The sequence below is a fragment of the Brachyhypopomus gauderio genome, unplaced genomic scaffold, assembly GCF_052324685.1.
Source record: "Brachyhypopomus gauderio isolate BG-103 unplaced genomic scaffold, BGAUD_0.2 sc46, whole genome shotgun sequence".
In the NCBI taxonomy this organism is placed as follows: domain Eukaryota; kingdom Metazoa; phylum Chordata; class Actinopteri; order Gymnotiformes; family Hypopomidae; genus Brachyhypopomus; species Brachyhypopomus gauderio.
In genome coordinates this window covers 903,807-917,423 of record NW_027506872.1, presented here as the reverse complement: position 1 = coordinate 917,423, position 13,617 = coordinate 903,807, and the positions used below count along the sequence as shown (strand labels likewise).

General features: G+C 41.2%; 1 protein-coding gene across 1 annotated transcript in view; it reads left to right on the top strand.

Annotated features, from left to right (window-relative positions):
- Positions 1 to 736: 736 nt before the first annotated feature.
- Positions 737 to 13,617, top strand: part of txnl1 (thioredoxin-like 1) — a 37,684-nt gene continuing 24,803 nt past the window's right edge. Inside the window, exons 1-5 of the mRNA XM_076986346.1 lie at positions 737 to 991; positions 1,063 to 1,159; positions 5,711 to 5,884; positions 6,413 to 6,535; positions 8,741 to 8,810. Of these exons, the coding sequence (XP_076842461.1) occupies positions 894 to 991; positions 1,063 to 1,159; positions 5,711 to 5,884; positions 6,413 to 6,535; positions 8,741 to 8,810 (562 nt within the window). The 5' untranslated portion in view covers positions 737 to 893. The remainder of the gene's footprint in view (positions 992 to 1,062; positions 1,160 to 5,710; positions 5,885 to 6,412; positions 6,536 to 8,740; positions 8,811 to 13,617) is intronic.

The following is a 13,617-nucleotide window of genomic DNA, read 5'->3' as shown; positions in this document are numbered from 1 at the left end:
ATCTGAGCACATGCACACCCATATCAGGACTTTGTCTGCTGTCTGAAATAGTTTAATATTAATCAGACGTAAAGCTTGTAGTGAACTGACTATAGTGCTCCATGGTTTAGATAAATGCCGTTTTTATCTGTGAACCTACCATCATTAGTAACCTGCACGTTTACCATGGCCTGTGAATTCAATAGTAAAGTCGTTATGAAAGGCCAAGTCTGAAGTGATGCCATATTTTCTTGGACAACGAACTATTAAGACCAAACATCAACGGTAACGTAAACTATCCGTTAATTCCGTTAATTAAATGAAAACATTTCTGCAGTCTCTTGCAAAGAGTAGTAGAAAAATATCCACAAGGAGGCGCCAAAGTCCATCAGTTAATTTACTCGTTTACCGTACTGCCCGCACACACATTTCTACATTGTACATTTCTTTATTATTCATTAGTCGTTATATTTATCCATTTGTTTGTACTTGCTGTTATTTTTTACTTTTAATAATGATTTATTATACAATACATTTATTATGTTTAAAATATACTAGACCCGATGCATCCCGTTTAAAACAGTATAATTCTCGTATGTCACGGTTACATGAGGTCTGACTAACCAGCCCGTCCAGCCGCATTTACGACATTCTTGTTTCACTTTTGTTGTCATTTGCGACATCTTGCTCACGCTTTCAGGTATTTCCCCCGTGACACGTCGCACGTCTCGGGTTCTGATTGGTCGGCGTGTGTGACGTCGCCAGGGCCGTACGAGGAAGCGCGTGAGTGGAGCAGCAGCGTCGTGCCGTTACCGTCACACACCCGCGACACACCGGCGACATTTCTGCGATATTTCCGCGATAATTCCGCAGCAGCGACGCCGTCCGCGGGCTGAACCTCCAGCAGTCTCATCATGGTCGGGGTGAAGGTGATCGCGACCGACCCGGAGTTCCAGGCCGAGCTGGCGGGCGCCGGCTCCAGACTGACCGTGGTGAAGTTCACCATGGCGGGGTAAGATAACCGTGCACCTCCGCGCTGGCGGGTCGCCCCGGAGTCTCACTGTCCGCTGTGTGTGTGAACAGGTGCCGCCCGTGTGTGAGAATAGCGCCGGCCTTCAACATGCTGAGCAGCCGCTACCCGCAAGTGGTCTTCCTCGAAGTTGATGTCCATGTGTGTCAGGTGAGGGACTCGACACCAGATACCACTGATGGACCACACAGGGTTGGGGTATCTATCTAGAAATATAGATCATATATAGATTCAGTCATGTTGTGTTGATCTCAGCCACACAGGGTTAGGGTTGGGGTATCTATCTAGACATATAGATCATATATAGATTCAGTCATGTTGTGTTGATCTCGACCACACAGGGTTAGGCTTGGGGTATCTATCTAGAAATATAGATCATATATAGATTCAGTCATGTTGTGTTGATCTCAGCCACACAGGGTTAGGGTTGGGGTATCTATCTAGAAATATAGATCATATATAGATTGTCATGTTGTGTTGATCTCAGCCACACAGGGTTAGGGTTGGGGTATCTAGAAATATAGATCATATATAGATTCAGTCATGTTGTGTTGATCTCGACCACACAGGGTTAGGGTTGGGGTATCTATCCAGAAATATAGATCATGTATAGATTCAGTCATGTTGTGTTGATCTCGACCACACAGGGTTAGGGTTGGGGTATCTATCTAGAAATATAGATCATATATAGATTCAGTCATGTTGTGTTGATCTCGACCACACAGGGTTAGGGTTGGGGTATCTATCTAGAAATATAGATCATATATAGATTCAGTCATGTTGTGTTGATCTCAGCCACACAGGGTTAGGGTTGGGGTATCTATCTAGAAATATAGATCATATATAGATTCAGTCATGTTGAGTTGATCTCAGCCACACAGGGTTAGGGTTGGGGTATCTATCTAGACATATAGATCATATATAGCTTCAGTCATGTTGTGTTGATCTCGACCACACAGGGTTGGGGTATTTATCTAGACATATAGATCATATATAGATTCAGTCATGTTGTGTTGATCTCGACCACACAGGGTTAGGGTTGGGGTATCTATCTAGACATATAGATAATCTATATAGATTCAGTCATCTTGTGTTGATCTCAGCCACACAGGGTTGGGGTATCTATCTAGACATATCGATCATATATAGCTTCAGTCATGTTGTGTTGATCTCGACCACACAGGGTTAGGGTTGGGGTATCTATCTAGACATATAGATCATATATAGATTCAGTCATGTTGTGTTGATCTCGACCACACAGGGTTAGGGTTGGGGTATCTATCTAGAAATATAGATCATATATAGATTCAGTCATGTTGTGTTGATCTCAGCCACACAGGGTTAGGGTTGGGGTATCTATCTAGACATATAGATCATATATAGATTCAGTCATGTTGTGTTGATCTCGACCACACAGGGTTAGGGTTGGGGTATCTATCTAGAAATATAGATCATATATAGATTCAGTCATGTTGTGTTGATCTCAGCCACACAGGGTTAGGGTTGGGGTATCTATCTAGAAATATAGATCATATATAGATTGTCATGTTGTGTTGATCTCAGCCACACAGGGTTAGGGTTGGGGTATCTAGAAATATAGATCATATATAGATTCAGTCATGTTGTGTTGATCTCGACCACACAGGGTTAGGGTTGGGGTATCTATCCAGAAATATAGATCATGTATAGATTCAGTCATGTTGTGTTGATCTCGACCACACAGGGTTAGGGTTGGGGTATCTATCTAGAAATATAGATCATATATAGATTCAGTCATGTTGTGTTGATCTCTACCACCCAGGGTTAGGGTTGGGGTATCTATCTAGAAATATAGATCATATATAGATTCAGTCATGTTGTGTTGATCTCAGCCACACAGGGTTAGGGTTGGGGTATCTATCTAGAAATATAGATCATATATAGATTCAGTCATGTTGAGTTGATCTCAGCCACACAGGGTTAGGGTTGGGGTATCTATCTAGACATATAGATCATATATAGCTTCAGTCATGTTGTGTTGATCTCGACCACACAGGGTTGGGGTATTTATCTAGACATATAGATCATATATAGATTCAGTCATGTTGTGTTGATCTCGACCACACAGGGTTAGGGTTGGGGTATCTATCTAGACATATAGATAATCTATATAGATTCAGTCATGTTGTGTTGATCTCAGCCACACAGGGTTGGGGTATCTATCTAGACATATCGATCATATATAGCTTCAGTCATGTTGTGTTGATCTCGACCACACAGGGTTAGGGTTGGGGTATCTATCTAGACATATAGATCATATATAGATTCAGTCATGTTGTGTTGATCTCGACCACACAGGGTTAGGGTTGGGGTATCTATCTAGAAATATAGATCATATATAGATTCAGTCATGTTGTGTTGATCTCAGCCACACAGGGTTAGGGTTGGGGTATCTATCTAGACATATAGATCATATATAGATTCAGTCATGTTGTGTTGATCTCGACCACACAGGGTTAGGGTTGGGGTATCTATCTAGAAATATAGATCATATATAGATTCAGTCATGTTGTGTTGATCTCAGCCACACAGGGTTAGGGTTGGGGTATCTATCTAGAAATATAGATCATATATAGATTGTCATGTTGTGTTGATCTCAGCCACACAGGGTTAGGGTTGGGGTATCTAGAAATATAGATCATATATAGATTCAGTCATGTTGTGTTGATCTCGACCACACAGGGTTAGGGTTGGGGTATCTATCCAGAAATATAGATCATGTATAGATTCAGTCATGTTGTGTTGATCTCGACCACACAGGGTTAGGGTTGGGGTATCTATCTAGAAATATAGATCATATATAGATTCAGTCATGTTGTGTTGATCTCGACCACCCAGGGTTAGGGTTGGGGTATCTATCTAGAAATATAGATCATATATAGATTCAGTCATGTTGTGTTGATCTCAGCCACACAGGGTTAGGGTTGGGGTATCTATCTAGAAATATAGATCATATATAGATTCAGTCATGTTGAGTTGATCTCAGCCACACAGGGTTAGGGTTGGGGTATCTATCTAGACATATAGATCATATATAGCTTCAGTCATGTTGTGTTGATCTCGACCACACAGGGTTGGGGTATTTATCTAGACATATAGATCATATATAGATTCAGTCATGTTGTGTTGATCTCGACCACACAGGGTTAGGGTTGGGGTATCTATCTAGACATATAGATAATCTATATAGATTCAGTCATGTTGTGTTGATCTCAGCCACACAGGGTTGGGGTATCTATCTAGACATATCGATCATATATAGCTTCAGTCATGTTGTGTTGATCTCGACCACACAGGGTTGGAGTATTTATCTAGACATATAGATCATATATAGCTTCAGTCATGTTGTGTTGATCTCGACCACACAGGGTTGGGGTATTTATCTAGACATATAGATCATATATAGATTCAGTCATGTTGTGTTGATCTCGACCACACAGGGTTAGGGTTGGGGTATCTATCTAGACATATAGATAATCTATATAGATTCAGTCATGTTGTGTTGATCTCAGCCACACAGGGTTGGGGTATCTATCTAGACATATAGATCATATATAGCTTCAGTCATGTTGTGTTGATCTCGACCACACAGGGTTGGGGTATTTATCTAGACATATAGATCATATATAGCTTCAGTCATGTTGTGTTGATCTCGACCACACAGGGTTAGGGTTGGGGTATCTATCTAGACATATAGATAATCTATATAGATTCAGTCATGTTGTGTTGATCTCAGCCACACAGGGTTAGGTTTGGGGTATCTATCTAGAAATATAGATCATATATAGATTCAGTCATGTTGGGTTTATCTTGACCACATGGGGTTGGGGTATTTATCTAGACATATAGATCATATATAGATTCAGTCATGTTGTGTTGATCTCGACCACACAGGGTTAGGGTTGGGGTATCTATCTAGACATATAGATCATATATAGATTCAGTCATGTTGTGTTGATCTCAGCCACACAGGGTTAGGTTTGGGGTATCTATCTAGAAATATAGATCATATATAGATTCAGTCATGTTGGGTTTATCTTGACCACATGGGGTTGGGGTATTTATCTAGACATATAGATCATATATAGATTCAGTCATGTTGTGTTGATCTCGACCACACAGGGTTAGGGTTGGGGTATCTATCTAGACATATAGATCATATATAGATTCAGTCATGTTGTGTTTATCTCGACCACACAGGGTTAGGGTTGGGGTATCTATCTAGAAATATAGATAATATATAGATTCAGTCATGTTGTGTTGATCTCAGCCACACAGGGTTAGGGTTGGGGTATCTATCTAGAAATATAGATCATATATAGATTCAGTCATGTTGTGTTGATCTCAGCCACACAGGGTTAGGGTTGGGGTATCTAGAAATATAGATCATATATAGATTCAGTCATGTTGTGTTGATCTCGACCACACAGGGTTGGGGTTGGGGTATCTATCTAGAAATATAGATCATGTATAGATTCAGTCATGTTGTGTTGATCTCCACCACACAGAAATATTCATTAAAGACAAAGTAACTGTGTTTCTTGATGAGGCTTCACTTGAGGCAGAGGTTCATGTCCATCTGAAGCAGACAGTAGACACGGGCCATTTCAGCCCCACCTCACGCCCCCCACCTCACGCCCCCCACCCTCTCTGCCCCCTCAGGGAACAGCGGCGGCCAACAACATTTCGGCCACGCCCACGTTCCTGTTCTTCCGGAACAAGGTCCGAGTGGATCAGTACCAGGGTGCGGACGCAGCGGGCCTGGAGGACAAGATCAGACAGCACGTGGAGAATGATCCCGGGAGTGGCGAGGACTCGGACATTCCCAGAGGATATGTGAGTGTGTGTGCAGTGGGCACGCTGGGGTATCACCACGGCTGGGGTATCACCACGGCTGGGGTATCACCACGCCTGGGGTATCACCACGCTGGGGTATCACCACGCCTGGGGAATCAACACGCTGGGGTATCACCGCACTGGGGTATCAACACGCTGGGGTATCACCACGCCTGGGGTATCACCACGCCTGGGGTATCACCACGCCTGGGGTATCACCGCGCTGGGGTATCACCGCACTGGGGTATCACCGCACTGGGGTATCACCGCACTGGGGTATCACCACGCCTGGGGTATCACCACGCCTGGGGTATCACCGCGCTGGGGTATCACCGCGCCTGGGGTATCACCGCGCTGGGGTATCTAGGGTAACACCAGCTGTAACTCAGACCTGCCTGTGTGTCACCTGCACACGCCTAACGGACTCATGGAGAGAGTTCTGCCTGCACACTAGTGATAAGGCACTATATCTGATTAAAACTCACAGTGGCTTCCTGTGTGGCTGTGTGTGTGTGTGTGTGTGTGTAGATGGACCTGATGCCGTTTGTGAATAAAGCCGGATGCGAGTGTCTTAATGAAAGTGATGAATGTGGGTTCGACAACTGCCTGAGCAAGGACTCTACTTACCTGGAGTCAGACTGCGATGAACAGGTGAGTTGCTACACACACACGACCCGCCCTTCAGCCAAACACGTCACTGGATCACAGTGGGGGCGGAGCCTCCTGCTTGGCCAGTCCCGTCACAGGCTTTCACTTCATTTAGCTCAGCCTATACAGCCTGATGACATTTTAACTGGCATCTCTGCACATCCTGATTGGCTCATCAGCTTTTTAGTAGTGATGTCAATTCCAGGTGCTGCGATTAAAAGTCCTCGCCAGGATTTTGCTCAAGCTTGCTAGATTTCCTAATTAGCAATCCAGGTAAAATTAGTGGAATCAACACAATCCAGGAAGCCTGAGCAAAATCCTGGTGAGGACTTTTAATCGCGGCACCTGGAATTGACAGCACAACTTTTTAGTAATGCGTAGTGCATCTCGCCTCGTATATTTATAAATGAAACCAAGAGAGATTTCTTGAGTGAAGAAGGCCCATCACTTCATCATGATAAATGTCATGCAATTAAAGCATAACCTAGTTAAATGAAAACTCGTTAACGCTGTATCAACTAAGTTACTGGATGACAGTGCCATCATCTTCATGCCTGTGACATCATCAGTATGGCAGCGATCACTCTGGTGACGTTAATGGCTGGTTCATGTTGGCACGGCCACGCACATCTCAGAAGGCCGTTCTCATGGCAACACTCTTTGGGCTGGCCACGGCCCGTTGGAAGTCCAGGTGCAGGCCTGATAGTTTTCAGGCACCACGCCGGAATTCCGGCGTACCGACATATACGCGAGAAAAAAAAAAGGTTTGCTTAGTGCATGAGTTAAAGTTCTCCGTCACCATGATTTCCGTCATTTTAATTTTTTGGGGGGGAAATCCGTCAAATCATAATAATAAACCACATGCGCGCGCGTGCTATCTGTTTTGAGGATGAAATATGATCCTCTCACTGGCGCTCATCAGCGCTGGATGGATGACGGCGGTGTCATTTGATTGACTTGCGGGTCATCCCGCCTTCTGATTTTCGGACATTACGTAAAAAAGCTACCTCCCTCCTGCCTTAAGTCCAGTTTGTTTTGGTCAGTTTATGTTTTCAACTTGTTTGGTCGTGCCGAAGACATTATTGCTCCGATTCAATCGACATAATCATCATACAGGTGGTCCACGAGTTACGATTTTCCGTGGTTACTACACATCTCCCATTTACCATATAAAGCCTCGTTTGGACCCAAGTGGTTCTGCGTCGTAAACGGAATTTGGTGTTTGGTGTGCGCGGCATCAGGATAGGCTTTTAGCCTTAGTTAAATGAAGCTACGGATAAAGGTATTTGCCAAAAGGCTAGCTTTAGGATAGGATAACTGCGTATAGTACGTTATTTACGTACAGAATATACGTATGTTCCGATTTACACCGAAAATCGATTTACGACGGATTGACGTCGTAACCCGGGGACCGCCTGTATTTCAGACATCGGAAGAACTTCAGAGGTAGATACAAGATAAATTCAGTATTTTATCTTTATTCTGATGAAGTTTAATTATAAGAAAGTGTTTTTTTTGAGCCGGTACAGGTGGTCAGACGATCTGGTTCATCATGGCCGCCTTACGGCGTAAGGTGTAATACATGAACAAAAGCACAAAATGTATGTCCTAATAATCCAACACAAAATATTTATTAAATATTTTATATATTAAAACTAACTATAATCATAATACTTGTAATTATTTTAAACTTTATTTGCATAATTCTTTGAGTTGTCTGGTATCCTTTGATTTACTAACAGTAATGAATAAATAATTAATCATGCCTGTTTTTAACATATTGTGTCTAATTGTGTTAACAGAATCTTTAGGTTACAGCATTTTCTCAGAATATTAATAGAAATTTGTTTTTTTTATTTCACCATAATGAGTACCTGACTTATTTATTATTAATTAATTTAAAGATTAATTATTAAATATTAAAAATATGGTACACTTCCACAACACCCTACCCCCCACCCCCCCGCTCAAAAAAATGTCAGGCTCAGGAATTTTTCCCACTATCACCCCTGCAGGTGAAAATAAGGGTAATGGGGTCTGGGAGACAGACTGGCTGTGCTGCAGAACTCCGGCAGAGTGTACTTTGTGTTTCATGTTATCTGCAGGTGTGTGTGTGAAGTCTGATCCTCTTTCTCCACCTGTTTGTGCGTGTGCGCGTGCGTGTGTGCGCGTGCGTGCGTGTGCGTGCGTGTGTGTGTGTCTCCTCAGCTCCTCATCACCATGGCCTTCACTCAGCCTGTGAAGCTCTTCTCTATGAAGTTGCAGGTCTCAGACTTGGGTAAGGCTGATCTTCTCCTGTAGGCCTCTGACTTCAGTAAGACTGTTCCTGCAGCTTCTGTGAGTGGGTAGAGTTTGGCACTTGTAAGGGTGACGTCAAGGTTCATACGGGTGACGTCAGGGTTTATAAGTATTCGTAAAAATTCTTTAATTTTAATGTTGCATTTTGCAGATTTGAAAAGTGTTGGAATTTTGGCTAAAGTGCTTGAAAATGCTTGAAAATTAATAGATATCTGACTAAATAGATCACTAGATGACGTTACTGAACGGCTCTTGGCTAGACTGTATCATCCTTCATGTAAAGGTCTGGCTGATCAAGCTTGTTCATGACCGCTCAGGGCTCTAGACTAACTTTTTGCACTGGTGCGCATAACTTTTTTTCTTAGGTGCACCAGCACAAAAGTTAGGTGCACCCAAATTTTTCAACTGCATCACATTTAATACCGCAGTTTTACCGGTTTCACTTTTTTTTTTTTTGCTGTCCATATAGACAATATTGACTTGTAAATAATTAACAAACAATTTGGTGAACATAAAGTTCTTTATTTGAAGAACAATGCTACAAGAAATGTAACTTACTGAAAAAGTGTTGGCGCTTAAAGTGCTTCATTGAGCTGAAGTTTAAACTGAAAACATCTCAATATAAATGAAATCTAAATTAAGTGTTTTAAGGGCTTCAAAGTGAACATCTCATGGCTCAGTGTCTGATTGATTATCCTCCATTGCAGTAACATGCCCCTCGGATGGCCAACTCCTGTGCAGGGGTCGGCAACCCAAAATGTTGAAAGAGCTGTATTGGACCAAAAAACAAATATGTCTGGAGCCGCAAAAAACTAAAAGCCTTATATAAGCCTTATAATGAAGGCAACACATGCTGTATGTATCTATATTAGCCTACTATCAAAATGGCTAAGTTAGCTACAAATACATAATGAGCATTCATGATTAAATGTTTATTCTCCCTGCAGTGTATTCTGTAGTAGTGTCACGATTCTCTAAATTTACAAAATAATAGAACAAATAATAGTCTTAACAAACTAAACTCTATCCTACAAAATTTATTTAAAAACTATTTCTTTAGTGTCTTCATACATGGAGGGCAACATTTTAGTTTTAAGATTAAGATATTTTCGCGAGTGACCGTAGCGTGCGACTCCGCACACCTCGCGTGAACCTCCGCGAACGGTGGAGGCGTTTAAACTTGGCGCATCACATTCTTTGCAGTGTTGTCCGAAACGATATGTGGTAGTATACAGAAACACCCCTCAAAAACAGAGGAAGGAACATTTACCTGACGAATTTTAATGTTGCATTGTGTTTCAGCTTTGAAAATTGCTGGAATTTAGGCTAAAGTACTTGAAAATGCTTGAAATTGTAACTACTTCGTTTCACAACAAATATCTGTCTGACTGAACAGTTCTCTTGTATTACGTTAACAAATACGAGCCTCTTGTAATTCCAGGACGAAACATGAGAGAACGTGAAGACGTTAAGATTGGGCGTTTTGAAAGTAAACCACCATTAAATAATGTGACGAAAAAGCGCATTATTTCGAATCATTACGAGTATATGTATAAATATTAGGGGTAGGCATAGATTAATTTTTTTATCTAGATTAATCTCACTGAAATCTTGAAATTAATCTAGATTAATCTAGATTAAAATGGCTCATATGCGTGCTACCCAAGTAATGACTAAAAGTCAGTTTTTGAGATAGGGTTTCTTAATACAGAGGGTGCGTTAGACCAGGGGCTCATCTCCTGTTTCCAAAATGCATCAATGACTGTTTGAGAAAGCTGTTCTACTTTGATACTTGAAAAAAAAAAACATGCTCAATAAAATGTAGGCTACTCGTGTTCAACGGTTTATTCAGTTAAACATGAATTTGTAAGCCTACATACTGTACATTAAAAGGGGTTGATAACATGTTTATTCAGCCAAACATGAGATTTGAAATGTAAGCCAACATTTAACCTGTTTTCGGCGGCGGTGACTCTTCCCCTGGGCTGCATCAGTGCTTTGTGTTTAAATGGTACTTCAAACTGGTAGAACTCCTACAATAAACTAATTCCGCGTTGCATAAGGTGCAAACAACTTTAGTCTTGTCAATGTCTCCATTAGGAAGCTTCCTAAAAATGAATTTTCCATTAAGCTAACCTGGCGACTTCGTGGCTGCATTCATGTAAGAACATGTGCGATTTGTAATTCACAGGTTTGAAAACTCGTTCTCGCCCCCTACTGTGCAATTTGGTTAGGAATACACCCGAGCTAAACTATCAAGGTGAAAGTCATCACTTTGCTTACCTATTTTGACCCAGTTCCCAACCCAACTTTAAGAATAGATTAACAGCGATAATTTTTATATCGCCCGATAAGAGTGTCAAATTAACAAACGCCGTTAACGCCGATAACGGCCCACCACTAATAAATATTTAACTTAATTAAGTTTAACTTGCTGGGAATTATTGAAATGGACCTTGAAAGTGCCGTACAAGTATTTTAATTCCACCTTATAAAGGTGTATGAACCCTGCAAACACGACTGTGAAGTTACGCGCCGGTGTGTTTCCAACAGCCACCTGCCTCATCTCGACCTGCTAATAGAAACGTGTGTCGCAGGCTATGGTGCAAATCTTCGTTGACATAAATGTTGAAATTTAATTTAATTTATTCTACACATTTTTTGTACTCGTATGTTTATATTATTATATTAACGTTATTTAAACGTTAAAATGAAAATATATCAAGGGGTGGCCTCTACAGAGGGAAATGACCAATATCAAACATTCAACCCTTGTACACCAACCTTAAAATATAATTCCCGTCCCCCTACCCACTCAAAGATAGAAAATAAGATAACACAAAAAATAAATAAAATGTAATAATAATAAAATAATAATAATAAAATATAATAAACAAGAAAAATAAAATAATAATTGTTATAATGATCATAAGCAAAATTTAAATTACATAATTATATACCATAATTATATACACCCCCTACACGAACAGAAACAATGAGCAAAGAAGGGATGAAAAAACAAAAATCTGATGGATGAAAACAGCTGGTATGTCATTCTGGGAGGAAGTCGTGATCACTGAGCATTGATTATATTCTACACATTCTTACGGCATTGGAAAACGTTAAAAATGTTGGTGTCATGTTTGTCTCCTACAAAAACTATATTAAAACAAAAAATATATTTCTCTCCCCCATCTTTTTACATTTTCAAACATTTTTGAAAAAGCTCCAGGGAGCCGCTAGGGCAGGGCCAAAGAGCCGCATGCTGCTCTAGAGCCACGGGTTGCTGACCCCCGACCTACGCTGATTCTTATGAGGTCTTCCACTGTGTCTGAATGAAGGGATGCTCTAGTGTCTGACTGGATCCTCTTCTGTGCAGCGAACCCTCTTTCACAAACTGCAGCTGAGACAGGGAGGACCAGCATAATGTGTACAAGGTGCAAGATGTTCTGGGGAAAAATACATTCAAGACATTTACACAGGCATGAAAATCTGTCACCTTTCGGCGAAATTCGCCGTTTTGAAGTTGAAAAGGGTGACCTACATGAATCGTGTAGATCTGATGAGTTTTTTGTTTGGGGGGGGGGGGGGGGGGGGGTCGGGAGATTATATTTTAATTATCATATTGACTTAATTAGCAAACAGAGTACTTCCGAAATTGGCTATTTCAATGACAGTGGCCAGCAGTTTCCGCCCAGAACCTTCATAGAGGCCAAATAGCTTCATACGAACGTTCTTCATTCATGTTATTCATTTACTGCTAAGCGGGACAAGAAGCAGGACCTAGTGCTACACCGCGGACAAGTCAGAAGAGCGTACATTTACCACTACATTTACCAGATCGTACATTTACCACTACATTTACCACATCGTACATTTACCACTACATTTACCAGATCGTACATTTTTAATTGGGTGTATTTAATTGGGTTATTAATGGTTTCAATCGTTTTCATATTTTGCGGTAAAACAAAGTTACTGCCGTTCGCTACAGCGTTGAACACTGTCAGATCTAACCACAAGCTCTTGTGATAATAGGCCCATCTATCTACCTATTTAAGTTCGCGTCAACCCCGTGTAGTTAACGGTGACATAAAATAAGAAACAAGATTTTTTTCTAGTGTGTCTGTAGTTGTAACTGGTGAATCCAGGGACGTGTGAGGATCACATTCGCACCAGGGCTGAAAAGGTTGAAGATGAAGTTGTAAACGCTTGTCGTTTGAGTCTACCCTGTGCTTTAGCTCATGTTAGAAAATAAAAACACGTAAACCTGGTATTTTTACAATAATTTTCGCCACTGATGTATGTATTGGTTCATTAAGACGTAATGGTTTTGACTGAGCCATCTGGAATGGCGAAAGCGGCTTCTTGCGTTTACGGATTGCGTTTACATTGAATCCATTGACATGACAGTCAAAAAAAAAAATTTTATGGATTTTACTATATTTTACGGAGCCCGTAAGGTGACATCATGTAAAAAATAAATAAATAACGCGTGGCCACGACTTATTAACGCGTGGGAACGAGATATTAACGTCGCCTTTCACACGCGGCAACAAAGTTTATTTTTTCACAGCAAAGCAAGCAGATCCCAGGGATGTTCGCGAACTGACTGCCCAAGGAAGGTAAACCTGGCTTTATATAAAGTAATACTTAATTATCTTGTTCGCACGCGTTAGTAAGTCGTTCGCATGCGTTAGTAAGTCGTGGCCACGCGTTATTATATTTTTTACATGACGTCACCTTACGAGCTCCATAATATTTGGCAACACCTGTCAGGTTTATAA